This window comes from Ovis canadensis, chromosome X (assembly GCF_042477335.2).
Source record: "Ovis canadensis isolate MfBH-ARS-UI-01 breed Bighorn chromosome X, ARS-UI_OviCan_v2, whole genome shotgun sequence".
NCBI classification, from domain to species: domain Eukaryota; kingdom Metazoa; phylum Chordata; class Mammalia; order Artiodactyla; family Bovidae; genus Ovis; species Ovis canadensis.
The window spans coordinates 127,908,866-127,930,513 of record NC_091727.1 but is presented as its reverse complement, the minus strand read 5'-3'; the positions used below and the strand labels follow the sequence as shown (position 1 = coordinate 127,930,513).

Sequence of the window (21,648 nt, the reverse complement as noted above, 5' to 3'; positions counted from 1 at the left end):
AAATTGAAATTGGGCATTGGAGTGCCCCATCCTAAGGAATGTCAAAGATACGGCTAAGGTAGAGCTGTTGGCCATAAAGAAAATATGTGTGGACATGTCTGTAATAGATATGTATGTATACATATACATATATCTGATTCTAAGCTTCTTATAACTCCATGAGCTAGCAAAAAGCTGGCCACAAGAAGAAATACCTGACTTCAAAAGAATCATTTTCATACTTCTGCTTCAAAAAGTCTCTCTGGAGAGACACACAGATAGGTCAACATATTATCTCTTCTTTTCTCGTTTTCCTTGTCCCTAGGAGTCTCTTGACTCTTATTATTATTGTTGTTGCTGTTGATTTCTCACAGCCCCAAGGCAAAAATATGAATTAGATAAAGTTGATGGTTAGCACTTCCAAGTGGTCCCACCACTAAAACCCATTTCTGATCCTTGATACCCTTAGAGTGTCTTCCAAGAAACAAACTGATTCAAGATTTCATTCTCTCAGAATCTCTCACGTTTTCAGGTGTCAAAAGAAATAGATAATCTGTCATATAAAAGAAAAATCAATCTCATATCAACAGTAGAGGGTTAGGGGAGCCAACAGTTAACCGGGAGCCTCCTATCTTGGTAAGCTGTGAAGACTGCCCTCTCTTCTATGAATTATTTTGTATAATAGTTTAATCTAAGGACAGGTGTTAAAGGAATATACAGATCTAGGGAAAAGGTCACTGTTGACCAATGAGAGAGGATGAGGCACAGATACTGTTTTTTGTTTGTTTGGGTTTTGGTTGTTGTTATTGCTGTTAAACTTCCCATGTGATTCCTAAGTGAAGGCAGGATGAAGAACAACTTGGAGGGATGAGCTTGGCAGATTGGAAAACACAGAAATGAAAGAGAATGGAAGGTTTCTGTTGTGGAGATATGGTAAGACAAGTAAAGAGAGAGCTTCTAATTCAGGGACTTGAATACCAAGACATTGTGATTTGAATAAAAACAGCATCAACAAGGTAATATTTTAAGAAGGTTAGTCTGGCAGATCTCTGTAAAAGATGGAGTATACTGAGTATACTGGCTGTGATGGAAAGAAAAGACTTGCCAAGATATATTGAAAAGGCAAAATGATAGGATACTGAAAGAGGTACTCCCCAGGTCAGTAGGTGCCCAATATGCTACTGGAGATCAGTGGAGAAGTAACTCCAGAAAGAATGAAGGGATGGAGCCAAAGCAAAAACAATACCCAGCTGTGGATGTGACTGGTGATAGAAGCAAGGTCCAATGCTGTAAAGAGCAATATTGCATAGGAACCTGGAATGTCAGGTCTATGAATCAAGGCAAATTGGAAGTGGTCAAACAGGACATGGCAAGAGTGAACGTCGATATTCTAGGAATCAGTGAACTAAAATGGACTGGAATGGGTGAATTTAACTCAGATGACCATTATATCTACTACTGCGGGCAGGAATCCCTCAGAAGAAATGGAGTAGCCATCATGGTCAACAAAAGAGTCCGAAATGCAGTACCTGGATGCAGTCTCAAAAATGGCAGAATGATCTCTGTTCATTTCCAAGGCAAACAATTCAATATCACAGTAATCCAAGTCTATGCCCCAACCAGTAACACTGAAGAAGCTGAAGTTGAACGGTTCTATGAAGACCTATACCTTTTAGAACTAACACCCCCAAAAGATGTCCTTTTCATTATAGGGGACTGGAATGCAAAAGTAGGAAGTCAAGAAACACCTGGAGTAACAGGCAAATTTGGCCTTGGAATGTGGAATGAAGCAGGGCAAAGACTAATAGAGTTTTGCCATGAAAATGCACTGGTCATAGCAAACACCCTCTTCCAACAACACAAGAGAAGACTCTACACATGGACATCACCAGATGGTCAACACCGAAATCAGATTGATTATATTCTTTGCAGCCAAAGATGGAGAAGCTCTATACAGTCAACAAAAACAAGACCAGGAGCTGACTGTGGCTCAGATCATGAACTCCTTATTGCCAAATTCAGACTCAAATTGAAGAAAGTAGGGAAAACCACTAGACCATTCAGGTATGACCTAAATCAAATCCCTTATGATTATACAGTGGAAGTGAGAAATAGATTTAAGGGCCTAGATCTGATAGATAGAGTGCCTGATGAACTATGGAATGAGGTTCATGACATTGTACAGGAGACAGGGATCAAGACCATCCCCATGGAAAAGAAATGCAAAAAAGCAAAATGGCTGTCTGGGAAAGCCTTACAAATAGCTGTGAAAAGAAGATAAGCGAAAAGCAAAGGAGAAAAGCCTTCCTCAGTGATCAATGCAAAGAAATAGAGGAAAACAACAGATTGGGAAAGACTAGAGATCTCTTCAAGAAAATTAGAGATACCAAGGGAACATTTCATGCAAAGATGGGCTCAATAAAGGACAGAAATGGTATGGACCTAACAGAAGCAGAAGATATTAAGAAGAGATGGCAAGAATACACAGAACTGTACAAAAAGGATCTTCATGACCTGGATAATCACGATGGTGTGATCACTCATCTAGAACCAGACATCTTGGAATGTGAAGTTATGTGGGCCTTAGAAAGCATCAATATGAACAAAGCTAGTGGAGGTGATGGAATTCCAGTTGAGCTGTTTCAAATCCTGAAAGACGATGCTGTGAAAGTGCTGCACTCAATATGCCAGCACATTTGGAAAACTCAGCAGTGGCCACAGGACTGGCAAAGGTCAGTTCTTATTCCAATCCCAAAGAAAGGCAATGCCAAAGAATGCTCAAACTACCACACAATTGCACTCATCTCACATGCTAGTAAAGTAATGCTCAAAATTCTCCAAGCCAGGCTTCAGCAATACGTGAACCATGAACTCCCTGACGTTCAAGCTGGTTTTAGAAAAGGCAGAGGAACCAGAGATTAAATTGCCAACATCCGCTGGATCATGGAAAAACCAAGAGAGTTCTAGAAAAACATGTATGTCTGCTTTATTGACTATGCCAAAGCCTTTGACTGTGTGGATCACAATAAACTGTGGAAAATTCTGAAAGAGATGGGAATACCAGACCACCTGACCTGCCTCTTGAGAAATCTGTGTGCAGGCCAGGAAGCAAGTTAGAACTGGACATGGAACAACAGACTGGTTCCAAATAGGAAAAGGAGTACGTCAAGGCTGTATATTGTCACCCTGCTTATTTAACTTATATGCAGAGTACATCATGAGAAATGCTGGACTGGAAGAAACACAAGCTGGAATCAAGATTGCCGGGAGAAATATCAATAACCTCAGATATGCAGATGACACCACCCTTATGGCAGAAAGTGAAGAGGAACTAAAAAGCCTCTTGATGAAAGTGAAAGAGGAGAGTGTAAAAGTTGGCTTAAAGCTCAACATTCAGAAAACAAAGATCATGGCATCTGGTCCCATCACTTCATGGGAAATAGATGGAGAAACAGTGGAAACAGTGTCAGACTTTTTTTTTTTTTTGGCTCCAAAATCACTGCAGATGGTGATTGCAGCCATGAAATTAAAAGACGCTTACTCCTTGGAAGAGAAGTTATGATTAACCTAGATAGCATATTCAAAAGCAGAGACATTACTTTGCTGACTATGGTCCATCTAGTCAAGGCTATGGTTTTTCCTGTGGTCATGTATGGATGTGAGTGTTGGACTGTGAAGAAGGCTGAGCGCCAAAGAATTGATGTTTTTGAACTGTGGTGTTGGAGAAGACTCTTGAGAATCCTTTGGACTGCAAGGAGATCCAACCAGTCCATTCTGAAGGAGATCAGCCCTGAGATTTCTTTGGAAGGAATGATGGTAAAGCTGATACTCCAGTACTTTGGCCACCGCATGCGAAGAGTTGACTTATTGGAAAAGACTTTGATGCTGGGAGGGGTTGGGGGCAGGAGAAGAATGGGATGACAGAGGATGAGATGGCTGGATGGCATCACTGACTAGATGGACACGCGTCTGAGTGAACTCCAGGAGTTGGTGATGGACAGGGAGGCCTGGCGTGCTGCGATTCATGGGGTCGCAAAGAGTCGGACATGACTGAGCGACTGAACTGAAGAAACTAGTTGGGAGGTTAGTATAGCTGTTTTGGTGACGCATACGGTAAAGAATCTGCCTGCAATGTAGGAATATCAGGCTCAGTCCCTGGGTTGGGAAGATCCCCTAGAGAAGGGAATAACTACCCACTCTGTTATTCTTGCTCGGAGAATCCCATGGACAGAGGAGCCTGGCGGGCTACAGTCCAGAGGGTACCAAACAGTCAGAGAAGACTTGGTGACTAAGTGCTCAGGCATGCACAGCTGATCGAGGTGAGAAGTAGTGAAGGTCTGATCTATGGTAGTAATTGTGGAAGAGCGTAGGAAATGAACTTCAGGTACATGAGGTCAAGTCTCCCCAAAACTAAGCCCAACTGAGACTGAAAGCAGATGCAAACAGTGAAATATACTGACATACTCCAGGTATTTTAAGTTCACCCAAGTTGTCTGTGCCCTATTTCACAGCTGCCTAGGTCTGCTTTCTCCTATTCAAGCTCACAAAGATGTTACTCATCAGATGAGCCTTTCAGGTTCTCCCACACCCTTAATTAAACACATTTGTTCCCAAAATTGATCAGCTTGAGATCAGTCTGATATTCTGTCCAGTATATGCTGGACAGAATTATGAGCCTAATTGGTTCATCCTCTTCTCCAACACACCCAACCTTCAACTTCTCCTATCAATCTTGCCTCCTCAGGCCAGACATGTCTGATCCTACTCAGGATGCTCGTGTAAACAAGATATAGGGCATTTTCAGGATGCCAGAAGATTCCCTCATGCCCCTTTCTAGGCAACACCACTTTCTTCAGAGAAAACCATTATTCTGGCTTCTATCACTGTTGTGGCCATTCTTCATATAAACTTCATATAAATAGAATCATAATGTACTGTGAATAGCTTCTTTCGTATAGCATAATTATCTGTGAATATAATTCATCCATATCTTTGCATGTAGCAGTTTATTCTTTTTACTTGCTATGTAGCATTTCCTTGTATGAATATACCACAGTTTTATCTATTCTCCTGTTGATAGCCATTATAGTTGTTTCCAATTTGTGGGTCATTATGAATAGTGCTGACATGGGGTTTCCCAAATGGTTCAGCCAACATCACCTTACAGCAAAGCTTTTTTAACAAACTCTGCCCATGTTGTTCTGGGTAATTTTCTTGAATACTTGAAACCCCCCCCCCCTTTTTTTAGTTCTCTCTCTCTTGAAGTTCTGTTGTTCAAATGATGAATCACCTGGACTGACTCTTTAATACCCTTACCTTTTTGTTCCTATTTTTCATCTTTAAAAAACTGTTTGGAATTAGGTAGTAGTGATAGTGGCACAACATTGTTGTGAATGTACCACCACCTAATTGCACACTCAAAAATGACATTTTGGCCCCTCCAAAAATTCTGAGAACGTTCCTCCAATTTTCCATTTTAGCCATCATATTTATAGTAAGAGCTGGGCTTTGTTTTCTATACATTACTTTTTCTGCAGCTCTCTGCTCTTTTTAATGGGAGTTTTCAAGTTTTTTTGTGAAAATTTTTTTATCTTACAGAACCAATTTACTCCAATTTGCTCTTTTCTCTAGTTTTCAAAGGTAATCCTTGCCTTCTCATCTAAGAAGAAAATACTAGCACTGACTGGGAGATCTAACAGTGTGGTTGTCTCTGAGGTAGAGGAGGTGGGAGGATGAGGGTAAGGGATAGCTTTCTTTCATGGACTTCACATGATAGCTGACTTTCAACCTGTGCTTTCCAAAGAGTGGCTTGCAGACTCTCTAGAGCTGTGCTACCCAGCATGGAAATGAAATGAAAAACTCAGTTCCTCAGTCACACTAACCACATCTCCAATGCTTGATGGCCACACGTGACTAGTGGTACTATAATGGATAGCAGAGATACAAAACATTTCCAAACTCAAGAGTCCCATCGGACAGCACTATCTTGTGGGATCATGAAATCAGTGTAGAGGGTGACAACCAGCATTTAAATAAACGAAATAGCATCACTGGTCATCTCATTGTTTTTTCCACATAAACACTGTCATAAAATATTGTTTCATATACACAGAAGCAGGGGCTTCCCAGGTGGCTCAGTATAAACGGTCTGCCAAGGCAGGAGATGCAAGTTTGATCGCTGGGTTGGGAAGATCCCCTGGAGAAGGAAATGGCAACCCACTCCAGTATTCCTGCCTGAAAAGTCCTATGGATAGAGAAGCCTGGTGGGCTACAGTCCATGGGATCACAGAGTCAGACACAACCGAGGGACTGAGCACGAGCAGGATACACAGAAGTGTATGGTCACAGCATCGTGGATCATGTTTTAAAAAAATTGAAAGCACAGTTGAATTGTGTGTGCACAGCCCTGCTTTTTAAGGAGAGAACTTAGGAGTGACAGAAACTCTTGATACCTAGTAGCATGGCATCATCTACAGCCTCATATCCATATAGGAAACTTGGGACTGAGGGCATCTTAAAAAAACAAAAAATCACCTTGGGATAGCAAAATCACAATAAGAAAGCTAGATGTGATGGGACTTAGGGTCAATTACACTCCTTATTTCTTCTGTCATTCATTTTTCTCTATTTACAAAGGGCTTTTTTTTTTTTTCCTTTGGTCCAGTCTTCCCCCTTTCTTTCTTTGATATAGGAAAAAGAAACTAAAGCTAAGGGAGTGTTATGAGATTTGTCCATGGCTACAAAACTAGTGACAGAGTGAGCCCAGGTCTCCTCACCTCTAAATCCAGAACTCTCTCTACCAAGTCTTCAGGGGTTAGCAGTCCTTTGAGTCCCTGAGTGTGCCAGCCAATACGTTAAATAACTTGACTGATGAATGTTACCTGGATACAACAATGATGATAACAGCTAACATATGTTTTTGTTGGTGCTGGTAACACATGCTTACTATGTTTTAAACAGTTTAACTCATTTTACCCTCACAACCATCCTATTATCAATCAACCTCATTTTTCAGGAAGGAGAAATGCAGTGGAGAGATGTTAATGAACTTGCCCAGTCACACACCTAGTGAGTGGCAAAGCCAGGAAATAGACTCAGGCAATGGTTCCCGGTCTCTAATACCATTTTATATACACCCTCGTATAACTCAGGTAACTTAATTTCTCCCTAAATTTTAATTAGCCTGAAGGTAACAATTATTTATTAGCACATGCTAACAATCCACACAACATGACTATGTTTTGTCCCACAGTATCAGTGCTACAAAGGAATTTTACTCTATTAACTGTATGAAAGTAACAGCTTTGGGTTCAATCCTCCAAACTAATGGATGTGATTTGTACAAACCAGGTTATCTGCTAATGCAATTCGATAAACCTAGAGATGAATACTTTTGAAATATGTGTTTAAAAGTTTGGTTAACATTCCTCAAATTTGCAGATTTTATCCTGGCACATAATTAAGCACGAATTGGCTTGATAACATGGGTGGATTTATTTCTTAAGATTCGAGTGCAAACTTAAAAACCAGAACAAAGCCTTTCATCAAGGAAAACACGAAAATCTAAGTAACAATCCTGCAATCGTGCATTTTAACAGAAAATACAAATATGAATACATTCTAATTTGTAACTACATTTGAAAATTAAAATATTTCTCTCCAAATCCCAAATACCCCACAATCTTTAATCTGTTTTCATCTTGCTATTCCAGAAACATCTGTAACATGCCATCAGGAAAATATAGGCAAAGATTATTAATCAATCTTTATGACCACAGAAACATCATTCTTAACTTCTGACTTTTTGAATCATTCATCTGTATCTCAGTTCCAAAAAGTGATACAATTATACCTCCACTCCAGAAAAAAAAGAATCAATACAAATATCAAGGAGGCAAGATACTTTCACATAATTAAAGTAAAAGTCACAGGTGTTTGACTTAGAAATGTACATACTTGTAGGAAATTTTGGAGGCAAGATCCTTTCATGTAATTAAAGCAAAAATCACAGGTGTTCATCTTAGAAATGTACATACTTGTAGGAAATTTTTAAAGTACAACTTTATTTGATGGCTGACATGTAATAATAACAGTGAACGATTTAAACCAGTATAAAAATGTAGGATCAAAATCTTTAGGCTCAAATACTTGAAAAGTCACTATGAATATGGAAAGATCTGTTTACATAAACAAGTGTATTTTTTGATGAAAAATCGGGGGGTAGTGGCATCTCCCTGGTCCCTTAACAATATTTGGATTTTCACAAAGAATTAGCAGCACCCATCCTTAAGTGTTAATTACGTGTTTCTAAAGGACCCATACAACAGATTAGTTGGCAGTGTTCTAGCTTTTGGGAGATGGGAGTGGGTTGGGGTGCAAATATCTGAGTATGTATGCATGCACTCACACATTTAAAATCACCATTCCAAAAGGGGGGGTCACATACTGAAAAAGTCTAAGTACATCATCCTTAGAGGGTCAACAGTGGGCCAAGAACAGCAGAAGCTGAATAGTAGTCTACTTGGTAAGAATGGTTTTTCACGCTTCAAAGCCAATTTGGGAAGAATGAGAATACTCACATACACATAACTTCAGGGGGCCTTGCTTCAAATTTTACATTGCAGACACTGAACATTCTTTACAAAAACCTTCATTCTTGCTTATAATAACACCAGATGATTTTTCCTTTTTACCACCATATACATAACATTTAAATATTTTCTTTATAAATATTCTAGAGCAAAAAGAATGTGTTTTGTTGCAGTGGTGGCCCACAACTGTACAAAGCAATATAAGCAACATATATATATAGGCACATATATATATGTATATATATATAAAATGATTAAGAAAAAAGTGCAAAGAATAACAGTATTAAGAAGTTTTGTGGTTTGTTTTTTTTTTTTTTTAAACAGTAACTATGGTTCAAGTGTGACTATATTTCAGGGATATATAATCCCAGATTTCAATTAAAGATTCAACAAGAAGCCCACACACAAAGTTACTGCACAAATATCAGTCCCTTATTGAGTAACTTCCCTTCTCCCAAATCCAGCATTTCCAGTTTCTAAACTCTTCTTACAAATAGGAAAAAAAGTAGTAACAGTGTGTTCTTCCCTTTAACTTCCCCAAATTCATCCAAGTTAATTAATCATTCATAGATTTAAACAAGACAGCAGGGAATTCATTTATCATAATCTGCTTTGCTAAAATTAAAGCAAAATGCAATGCTTTTAGAAATACCAACTGATCAAGAATCAAATCAGCAACAGCAAACAGACCTTAAATTATGAGTGTGATTTAATATACTTTAAAATCAATCCCTGTTATTAAAGATAAATTCAGAGTCTAAATCCTTTCCCAGGTTCAATGCTATGCAAGGGTCAGGATAAGAAATACTCAGGATTTCATCACCTTTTCTAACAGAGAAAATGCTCCCACTAAAATTTGATTAAATTCCTATCATTTTAACTCTTGGTTTCAGTCTTATTTTGAACAGAGAAAGGCAATTTTCAGCAGTTTGAAGATGTACTTTTATACTTAAGCCATTCAAATAATTACAGTTACTGATTTTCAATCTCCAAGTTTCAAACAACAGTTCAATTTCCCTTTAAATGTATTACTAGATATTTTTTGGTGCATTTATATGTTTTTATTCTAACTTCAGGCACTGTAATTATTCACAATATTATAATGATTCTACGTCTAACCTACACAACAATTATGAATCCTAAAATGGTTTCCAATGTTTTTATTTGATTCCGTATATTACATTACAAATCAAGACAAATGGTTGGAAGAGAATTTTAAAGCCCTGCAGCACTTCTGCTTTGAGTAGTGTTAATACATTTTTTTGGTCATGCTTAATATTTAAGCATCTTCTGAACTAGGAAGACAGTAGACGTTGGAAGTTGCAAATTTCCTCAAACTACATTCTACTCCAGCTCTAATTTATTTTGTTCAACATTAAATTTTTTTCTTTAATGAAACAAGTATCAGTTCAGTTCAGTCGCTCAGTCGTGTCCGACTCTTTGCGACCCCATGAGTATAATCTTAGGCTAATTTTTAAAAACAGAAGTTTTGTTCTAAAATTAATAACACAATTACAGGGAAATAACTTTTCAATTTCAGCTTCACTAGAACTATGGAAACTAATTAAAGTGGACTTAATCTCTTTTGGTTTTGATTTTTTGTTACTATGTCTTTACACTCTAACAGACAGTTCAATGATGCGAGGCTTAAAACTCTAGAACCAAAAAAACCACCAAGCCACCTTCTGCACAACTGTAAATACAAGATCAGCATTTTATTTGCCCCCATACATTCGCTCAATGTCTTTGAGGTAATGGTTCTTCAGTTCCTTCCTTTTCAGTTTGAAAGCATCAGTGACCAAACCAGTTTCAGGGGTCCAGGGCTCTGGGCTTAAGCGAACCTTGATTGGAATTTCAAATCGCTCCAGTTTCACTGAAATGAGAAGTGTAGGGGCAGGGAGAGGAAAGGGAGGAAAGGAGAGGGGAAAGAGCGCGAGAGAGAAACAATTAATAAAACAAGAATTTTGCAGGATTTAGATGATGCAGGTGATGAGATAAACTTTCTTAATGGTAGGTTATAGTTAATTAATAATACCGCCACCTTATAATTTCATTTTATACTTCTCAAAGTACACATCAATTGTTTCAGTTGTATGGTTTTGGTCTATGCAGTTTTTTTCCCTAATATATATGTCCCCAGGCGATGTAGTGGTAAAGAATCTGTCTGCCAATGCAGGAGATGCAGGTACTATCCCTGGCTCAGGAAGATTCCCCAGACAAGGGCATGGTGACCCACTCCAGTATTCTTGCCTGGAGAATCGCATGGACAGAGGAGCCTGGCGGGCTACAGTCCACGAGGTTGCAAAGAGTCGGACATGACTGAGTACACACACACACACACACACACACACACACACACACACACATATATGTAGGGTGTAGACACCCTCCTATTTAGAGTCTATCTGCTGCCCCCTCTGCCTGGAATGGCCTTCCCTATTGTAGCTGCACAGCTCACTTCCTTACTTCATCCAAGTGTCCAAATGTCACCTCCTGACCACTCCTAACAAAACAGAAGTCCCTTTGTCTTTCTGTATCCCCTTATGCTATCTTTTCTTCAAAATACTTATCACCACCCCATACATTGTATAGGTGTCTCACTTATTAAAATGTAAGCTTCATGAAAGCAGGGGCTTTGTTCTATTCACTGCCATTCACAGGCTATATTGAGCCCTCAAGAAGCACATACATATTTATTCACTCATTCCACAGAAATTTAGCCTCTAGATAACTGTTCTTCAGAAACTTTATTATAATTCAAATAATCAAAAGGGGGTTGTGAATTTCATACTTTTAAACGATATAAGAACTGATGTAGCACATAATGGGTTTGAGTTAGACAACACTTGTTGAAAGAAATATAAGAAAATGGTGAAAATAAAGAGAAGCAATCAATATAGTACTCAATGATTTTAAATCTCAATAAGTTATAGTCAGTCAAGTTACTTGTTATTAATACGTCTTCTTTAAGATTCTGAAGGCTCACTACTAACAGTAATGTTAATCTACAGATGAGCTTTATTTTATATGCTATTATTTAAAACAGCAGTTTTGAAGACACAAACATCCACATGCTTTAAAACTACTACTAAACAGCCTCAGGTAACTTTAGGGATAACTTGGTTTTAGTGATAGGCACAAGGAACTCAAATTCAATGAAGCTTTTGTTATAAGGCTAGTCTAAGTTTTATGAAAGCTTGGTTGAATTAGTGAGTTTCTCATTAAAATAAGAGAAAAATATAAAGCTGAGTATGAAAAGTAATCTTTTGAACTACTTAAAACCAACTTCCTAAAAGTGATGCCTAAAAAGGTAAATAAAAGGGTATGAACCTTGTTTCCCTGGTGGCTTCCCTGGTTGCTAAGATGGTGAAGAATCCACCTGCAATGCAGGAGATCAGATTTGATCCCTGGGTCAGGAAGATCCCCTGGAGGAGGGCATGGCAACACTCTCCAGTATTCTTGCCTTGAGAATTCCATGGACAGAGGAGCCTGGCAGGCTACAGGCTATGGGGTCGCAAAGAGTCGGACATGACTGAGCAACTAACACTATCAAAACTTGTTCAAATTAACTGTATTTACTCTGATGATACATTACAGCTCAGTTACACAGAGGTCCCTGAAATAAGGCCAAATTTGAATTTCAAGGGAATAACTCAAGTATTGATCAGGCGCCAGAACCTTTTTTTTTTTTATTACTTTCCCTACTTACCTAGGTCCTATTCCAGAAACACTGACAACAATGAGACAAAACAGGCATATTATTTCAATTGCACACAAGCAAATAAAGCATATATATATTTTAAATGCTGCATCAGAGGTTTCCAAGTTTTGGAAATGCCTAAATATTATCTAGTACCACAAGTTATAGAGAACAATAGGCATTCACACAGTTTCCTATAAAAAGGAAAAGTTGCCAACAAGTGAAAAAGATTAGGGGAAGAGAAAAAGACAATTTTAATCATGGCATTTTATTAGAATTACCTAGGACATTATGAAATGTGACCTGCAGGTGGCAGCAAATGTCAGGTTTTTTAGCTAGTGATTAATTGTCAAATCACCCCAAAACAATTATTTTGCATTCTTATCAATACCTTGCACTTATATTTAAAACATGAAGAGGCCTGCTATGAACAATGCATGATTTCAGGCAGATTTAGCTGAGACCAATCAAAACTATTTCATACTTTTTTGCTTTAGTCTCTGAAATTAGGGCTTCTTTGGTGACTCAAAAGTTAAAGAATGGGAGACCCAGGTTCTATCCCTGGGTTGGAAAGATCCCCTGGAGAAGGGAATGGTTACCCACTCCAGTATTCTTGCCTAGAGAATCCCATGGACAGAGGAGCCTGGTGGACTACAGTCCATGGGGACACAAAGAATCAGACACAATTGAGAGAGTAACACTTTCACTTTCTGAAATTATAATCTGAAGCAAAAGATTAGTAAAATAAATCTTTTGTGGCACAGACAAGCTCATGAATTATACAGACTTAACTCATGATTACTGTTCATTAACCAAATAATGAACTGTTCAGTTTCATGTCTATTCCAAACATAGGAAAGTTATGTAGATGTATTAGGTCCTAGAATTTTATTCCATTTTTCAGCCTGAAAAACTTCCCCCATTATTGCTTTCACACAGTTAAATATTCAATGATGAATTATTCAAGTCACATTCTAGTCCATTAGTACTTTGAGAGTGACTAACAGCCTCTCCTATTGACTGAAATTGTTTTTAAAATACTACATTTAAAGAAGAAAATGAGGATTTGTGTCAAAGAAAATTCTGGAAGCCTGGTGATATTAACATAAAAAGTGTGATATGTCAATAATACTACAACAAAACCAACTTTAAGAAAAAATTAAGCCACTGTCTTTATGCTTATAAAGTAATATACTTTTTAGATTATGTTAATAACTGTTATCCAAAACTTTACAGTGACCAGAGTTAACTAGAAGAATGTTCTTCTTGGGGGAAATAGTTTTTTAACTTCAACTTGCTAACAAATGTTGCAAACTCTTTATTTAAACCAAAGTGGAACTCAAGTAGGTAATCTAAAAAAATAAGAGTACCCTAGCTAGGGAAATAGGTGTGCTCATGTATCTCTAACAGGAGTATAAACTAGTCCAATTTTTCTGGGGGAAGAGGGAGTTATTTCGCAACATAAGGTAAACCAGGCATGTATGCTAAGTTGCTTCTGACTCTGTGTGATCCTATGGAGTACAGCCTGCCAGGCTCCTCTGTCCATGGGATTCTCCAGGCAAGAATACTGGAGTGGATTGTCATGCCCTGCTCCAGGGAATCTTCCTGACACAGAACCTTCGTCTCACGTCTCCTGCACTGACAGGCAGACTCTTTACCACTAACGCCACCTGGGAAGTCTAAGGTAAACCATAAGCCTTTAAAATATAATTTTCCCTAACTCAGAAATTTCATTTCTGGGGCTTCCCTGGTGGCTCAGTGGTAAAGAATCCATCTGGCAATGCAGGAGACACAAGTGCACTCCCTGGTCTGGAAAGATCCGACATGCCTCAGAGCAACTAAGCCCAGGCACCACAACTATTGAGCCTGTGCTCTAGAGACCAGGGACTGCAGCTACTGAAGCCCATTGCCGAGAGCCTGTGCACTGCAACGAGAGAAGCCACTGCAGGGAGAAGACCCCACTTGCTGTAACTAGACAAAGCCCACACACAGCAATAAAGACCCAGCACAGGCAAAACGAAATAAATAAAATTATTTTTAAAAAAGAAATTCAATGGCTAAGGATTCATACTAATAAAATAATTACATAAAAAAATAAATTGACTGGGAGGCAACAACAGGTGGGGGTCTATTTGTTTAACAGTAGAGGGAAAAAGTCTAACAAGTAGACACTCCTACCCTGGAATACTATTTAGCTAAAAAAAAAAATGGTAATGCAATTCTATATCTACTGACTGAGAAGAAAGTAGATGACATTGATACGTTAAGTATATATAACAGAATGTAATGTCATCATCCAAAGGTAACTACTATCAAGTGATTTTTGCTTCCTCCCTTAAATTTTCTGTATTGTCCAGTAGTTTAGAATGAATGTAGGAAACTTGTCCTCAGAAAAATTATATTTTCATTTTTTGAAGGGAAGGTAACAGGTTAAACTAGGTTAACAGCTTCCAATTAAGCATGCAGAGTACACAGTTTATACAGGTTCCCCTGGAAAATAAACAGTCTGAAAATAATTTTTTATATTAAAAAGGTATTAACCTCACAGGAAAAAAATAGAATCACGAGAAAGAGGACAGTGGGTGAGAGGACTCAAGAAAATCTTAGAAGACCAAAAGCAAATGGGCTAAAAAGCTAACTGCTGACATTGAAGGACACTGACAGAGGCAAACCGACTTCCCAAGCCCATAGACAGAAGCTACAGGGGCCAAAGAAACAGATGAGAGCCCTCCTGAAAACAGGAGGGCTGACCCCCGCCTCCTCAGAGGACAGTTCTCTCTTACTCTGCTCGTCCCCAACCAGGCTGGAGATAGGCGTGCATGTGTGCTAAGTTGCTTCAGTCATGTCCAATTCTTTGTGACCCTATGGATTGTAGCCCGCCAGGCTCCTCTGTCCATGGGATTCTCCAGGCAAGAATATAGGAGGGGGTTGCCATGCCTTCCTCCATCGGATCTTCCCAACCCATGGATCAAACCTGCATTTCTTTAGTCTCCTGCATTGGCAAATGGGTTGTTTATCACTAGTGTCACCTGGGAAGCCCCAACTGAACTAGAGACTCTGGACTCAAGGAAACCAGGTACAGTAGAGGGAGGGAATAAAGCTGAAAACCTAAGAATTCAGTGAGGAGAAGATGTACGTACCCCAGCCCCGAGTCCCTTTTGTGGCTGCCAGAATACTGACACTTGGGTTAATATCACTCCAGGGAAGACAGTGGAGAAGTCTTTGCAGCAATAGTATTACCCAAGACATTAACATTTGAGTAACCTTTCAGTGAAGCCCAGTAAGTTTTCCAAACAGCTTTTTAGTAGCTCGTTCTCAAATATGAATGGACAAAGGTCAGCAGATGTATGTGAGGCTAACCAAAGCAAGCAGAAAGTGGAACTTGGAGGAAACAGGAACACTAACAGAAGAAGAAAATGTCATAGAAGTTATCCTCAGAGGATGACTGCCCCCAGGAAAGAGCAACTGGATGCTACTGAAAGGACACTGAGAAAGCAGGAAAGAGCTCTTGAAAATCTCAATCCTGATATTAGAAGCTGGAAATTCAACACATTGAAGCAATGATAAAGTTGAGGGATCTGCCAGAATATAAAACAAAATGGACCAGACAGAATACAAAAGAAAAAATAGATAAGAAAATAAGAGGATGAATGCAGAAGGTCAACAGTCATATAAAAGTAGTGCCAGATAAAAACATGAATCTGAAACTTAAAGGGGGGAAAGACTATGAAAAGCAAACACACAACAAAAGGTAAATGGATATTTCCCAGAAACAAAGAACAGAGATCTCTAGATTAAAAGGGCCCACACCAAGTAAGCATACATAATAGCAAATGATAAAAGATTCACACCAGGGCACATGTGAAAGTTGCTCAGTCGTGTCTGACTCTTTGTGACCCTATAGTCACATGGACTCTATATAGTCCATGGAATTCTCCAGGCCAGAATACTGGAGTGGGTAGCCTTTCTCTTCTTCAAGGGATCTTCCCGACCCAGGAATCGAACTGGGTCTCCTGCATTGCAGGCAGATTCTTTACCAACTGAGCTATCAGGGATGCCCAATGAGAACAAAGACAGACCATTCCAAACACAGGCTAGATGATCACTTAACAGGGATGCTGTGACATGCAATAAAGAACTAGATAGGTTACTTCACCATATAACATTTAAAGATCCTTTCAACAAGAAAATTCACTATATACAAGAGTTTTTTTTTAACTTGTATTTTATTATCAAAACAAATAGACATCTTGAAAAGCCTAATGCATAGGACTTCATTAAATAACTTTTGAGGACTTCAGCAGACAAACAATTTCTTACTTACTGGTATTTGCAGCTTCTCTAATCTCTTTCAGTATTTCAGCTTCCATGGCAGGGTTATTGCAGATATCAACCCAAGTTCCTTCTACCCCTTTCTGTTGTGCCAAAAGTGTCAACTTTTGCTGATTAGGAACCACAAAACTTATCACATAGGACTGGTCACTAAAAATTTAGATAATAAAGCAGAACAGAAATTAAAACACAGATTCAATGAAAATAATACACGTAAGTCCAAATATATATTTCTCTTGTTACAAGTTCATTAAGAAGTAATAAAACCCATAGTACTGCCATAAACACAGACATATAGATAGACCAATAGAATAGAATACAGCCCAGAATAAATCCTTGCATATACGGTTAAATGATTTTCAACAAGAGCACCATGACCACTCAATGGGGAAAGGACAGTCTCTAAAACAAATAGTGTTGAAAGAATTGGATATCCACCTATAAAGGAATGAAGCTGGATCTGTATCTTATAGCACATAGGAAAATTAACTCAAAATAGATCAAAGACCTAAACATGTAGGAGCTAAAATAATAAAACACCTAGAAGAAAACAAGGGGAAAGATTTATGACATTGGATTTGGCAATGCTTTCTTAGATATGATACCAAAAGCACAGGCAACAAAAGAAAAAATAGATGAACAGTACAAGAAAAATAAAAAACTTTTTGTGTATCAAAGGTTACAACAGAGTATAAAAAGGCAATCTATGGAACTGGACAAACTATTTGCAAATGATATATCTGATAAGGGGTTAATATTTAGCATGTATACAGAATTCATACAACTCAATAACAACAAAAAAATAATTCTATTAAAAAATGGGCGAAGACTTGAAACCATAAAACTCCTAGAGGAAAACAAAGGTGGAAGCTCTTTGACATAGGTGTGGTAATGACTTTTTAAATTAGACACCAAAAGCAAAGGCAAAAAAATCAAAAACAAACAAGTAGGAGCATATAAAAAGCTTCTGCATAGCAAAGGAAGCCATCAACGAAATGAAAAGGCCACCTACAAAATGGGAGAAAAGTATTTGAAAAACCATATCATACAGGGCTAATATCCAAAATATATAAAGAACTCATATAACTCAATGGCAAAAAATATTCAGTTAAAATAGGTATGGGGATCTGAATAAACACTTCTCCAAAGAAGACATACCGATGGCCAACAGGTACATGAAAAGGTGCTCAATATCAGGGAAATGCAAATCAAAACCATAAGATATCACCTCATACCTGTTAAAATGGCTATTATCAAAAAGCCAAGAAATAACAAGTTTGGGGGAGGATGTGAAGAAAAAGGAACACTTGTGCACTGTTGATAGGAATGCAAATTGGTGCAGGCACTATAGAGAACAGTATGGAGGCTCCTCAAAAAATTAGAAATGGAACTGTCATGTGATCCAGTAATCTAACTTCTTGGTATAAGTCCAAAGGAAATGAAAACAGGATAGCAAAGAGATAGCTGGTCCATGTCCACAGCTGCATAGTCCATGTAATGGACTGCGTGCATTAGTCCCTAATAGCCAAGATACAGAAACAAGTGTCTATCAGTGGATGAACGGATAAAGATGTGGTGTATATGTACAATGGAATATTACTGAGCCATGAGAAAGAAAGAGATTCTGCCATTTGACTGCTCTAGATACCTTGAATAAACAGAATCATATGGTGCTTATCTTTTTGTAACTGGATTATTTCACTTAGAATTTCCCTCAGGGTTCATCTATACTGTAGTATGTATCAGAATTTCGTTCCTTATTAAGGCTGAATAATATTCTAGCCAGTCACAAAAAGACAAGCACTGTATGATTCTATTTATTTAAGGCATCTAGAGTAGTTAAATTCACAGAAACAGAAAGGAGAATGTTGGTGGACAGGGGTGGGGAAGATGGGGGGAAGGAGGAAACGTGGAGTTGTTTAATGGACACTGAGTTTCATTTTTGCACGATGAAAAGTTCTGGAGATCGGTTGTACAACAATGTAAGTATACTTAACCCTAGTAAACTATATTAAGAATGGTTAAGATGGTAAATTTAGGTTTTGTTTCTTACAATTAAATTTTTTAAAGGGAGTAATAAAGTCCAGAAAAATAAACCATCTTAACATATAAAGAAAGAAAATGGTTCAGTCTCTCAGGCTTTTTATTTAGAAAACTTATACTAGCTGTGTCACCTTCCTAGGAAAATTACTTATGCTAAGTTTCAGTTGTTATGGATGTTAAACCAAATAACTGTTGAGGCATAGCAAGACATTGTAGGTGGTCCATAAATGGTTAAAACGTCTGGATTATCTCAAATGACCTTTAAGCTGTTGAATTCAAGAACTTTCATAAAAGGTATAACATTCCCCAACTCTGAAAGTTTAATGTTTCCCTTATGATTGTATCAATATTTTCCCAATTATCCTGTAACTGTAAGTTTATGAAACAAATGCGACTTTAAAATTACCTTTTGGCAAAAGCACAGATGTTATCAATGAGTGGACAGTTCTTCAGTGCAGCTTCTACTTTCCCGAGAGACACATATTCTCCTGCTTGTAACTTCACCAGATCTTTCTTACGGTCTGTAAGCATGAAGCATGTTAGCTTACGCACAGTACAGGTATGTACAATTTTGATTTCCTTTCCATCCCATTGCCTTAACCTTTAGTTATAAAGATACTTCTAAAATCTTGTTACATAGAATGCCCGCTCACACACATCAGTTAAAAAGAAAATGCCTATTTAAAGAAGTACTGGCTAAAATGTTACATTCCACACCAAAAGTTTTTCAATTTTTTATTGTTAAAATGACCGTGCTCTAATAACATGCTGGCACAGGATGGCACAGCGTGACTAATCATCAGGTTGTCTCATATCCCTACCCATAGGCTTGGAACCCACTCTACATGCCAACAGAGCCAACCTTTGATTCCAGCACAATTAAGGATCAAGGGGGAAAAGGCAATGAGGTTGTTACTGGTTCTAAATCAAGCCATGCTTCCAGGAAATTTCCCTGGCAGATCAAACTTCTAGGTGAAAAACCAGCTTTTCTCAGGAAATCTCTAATTCTCTTCAGGTCACATATGGGTCCAGAGACAGATTTAAATGGACCACTGGAGATATGACTGAGGAAATTTTATGGCTTGAAAAGGGCCTGAATGAGACCCAACACTGTGATCGGTATTAGCTAGTCAAATTTTTAACTTTTGCCTGATTAAAGTGAGTAGTGTAAGGGCTATTTTGGAGTAGTTTTGAACTTCAAAGTCTATTCTAGTAGGCTCAATAAAGGCAGTGCCAAGCCAACTGACAATCTCAGAATAGATTAACATTGAGAACTGAGATGTGTTGGCCAAAAATTTTGTTCTAAGAGTCTAGGCTAGTTAGAGTCATATAAGTGGGCACTAGGGAAAATAATGTATCCACAATGCCTCTTGGGTGGGGAGGTAAATGGTGAGGAAGCCCTAGAATAGGGTATGTTGCAGTACATGGTTATATGTAACCAAACGTAGTTGACCAAAAAAAAGAAAAACACCCACAAAGAAACAACCAAAAATCCCTCTTCTGAGCAATTTTTGTTTTCTCATCACCAACTGCTATTTTCCTGCTTTTCAACATGGTATTTAAAAAGAAATGGTGGTTTGCTCATAGAGCACCTACAATAATGCACATAATTAAAAAGTCACATAGGAGGAACACTTTCAGAAACTTCAAATTTATGTCTGCCCACTCTAATGTTGCTTCTACTACCACTTACTAAGGTGAAGGCACTGCCCTGCTCTAAGCATTTTATACAAACTCATTTCATCCTAACAAAACCCCTGCCAGGTCAGTGTTGCTGTCCCTATTTCACAGATGGGGAAGCACAGACATTAATTAAATAATGTGTCTGAAGTTTAAACCAATGGAACCATCATCAATGTTATTAATGACTTGACCAATATTACCTTTCATAGTTGTTGAAGCTGCAAAAACTACAGAAAAGCACAAAAAGAGAACACACTGACCGATAATCTGTAAACACCCATCAGGATGGAATTCTCCAATATCACCAGTGCAAAACCACCTTTGGCCATTTTCATCCACAGAATAATCCTCAGCTGTTTTCTCCTCATTTTTAAAATATCCCATGGAGATATTCTTTCCACCAATTACGATTTCACCTCTGGGGTTTGGCTTGTCATGAATTGTATAACCGCCTGGAGGTTATAAAAGCTATTTAGTTACTGTTCCAAAACAAAATTTACTTGCATTAATTCTTAAAGAGCCTTTGCTAATATTTTTTGCTGGTCAAATTTTACTTCACTCTACAGGAGCACAGTAGTTAATATTTACTGAGATTTGTGTGAGGATAGAGGGTGACTGTGACTGCAGAAGTATCAATCCATTTGAAACCTTCCCAGGACCATAAAATTTCACACTCAGAACATCATTGAAGCCTCACAGACAGCATTAGGGTTCACAAACATATACTAAAATAAAATCACCCCTGAGTAGGATAATATTTGAAGCTGTTATAAATAAATTATTAATATGTTGATATCAAATGTGTTTCAAATATATTGTTTTAATCAAAGAGAGCAGTTTGAGAGTAAGTGCTCTCAAAGGCAACACTATGAAGTAAGAAAGTGTTAGTCGCTCAGTCATGCCCAACTCTTTGCAACCCCAGGGACTGTAGCCCGCCAGACTCCTCTGTTCATGGAGTTCTCCAGGCAAGAATACTGGAGTGGGTAGCCATTCCCTTCTCCAGGGGATCTTCTTGACCCAGGGATCGAACCTGGGTCTCCTGCAGTGCAGGCAGCCTCTTTATCACCTGAGCCACCAGAGAAGCTATGAAGTGAGAGGGAAACGTTATTTTCTTCACTTTGCCTCTGGCCAGTCATGGCTTTAAAAGTGAAAACACCAAAATCACTGATAATGAGTAATGAAACATTTTATCACACTCATTACTTGTTTATTACTGAACAAAGCTTACTGTAAGGAAAATACACAAAAATTCGAATTGATCAACTGAGATGCTGGTTAGATTTTAGGTCATAAAAGAATTAAAAGCAGTTCCGACTGTTA

The 21,648-nt window shown here is 38.2% G+C and overlaps 1 protein-coding gene across 4 annotated transcripts in view; it reads right to left on the bottom strand.

The window, feature by feature from the left end:
* Window positions 1-7,454: 7,454 nt before the first annotated feature.
* ACSL4 (acyl-CoA synthetase long chain family member 4) overlaps window positions 7,455-21,648 on the bottom strand; it is a 214,184-nt gene continuing 199,990 nt past the window's right edge. For all 4 annotated transcript variants that reach the window (XM_070290949.1, XM_070290948.1, XM_070290946.1 and 1 more), the window contains 4 exons: window positions 20,589-20,780; window positions 19,052-19,166; window positions 16,595-16,752; window positions 7,455-10,443 (listed from right to left, as the gene is read on the bottom strand). In XM_070290949.1, the coding sequence (XP_070147050.1) occupies window positions 10,286-10,443; window positions 16,595-16,752; window positions 19,052-19,166; window positions 20,589-20,780 (623 nt within the window). In that variant the 3' untranslated portion in view covers window positions 7,455-10,285. The remainder of the gene's footprint in view (window positions 10,444-16,594; window positions 16,753-19,051; window positions 19,167-20,588; window positions 20,781-21,648) is intronic.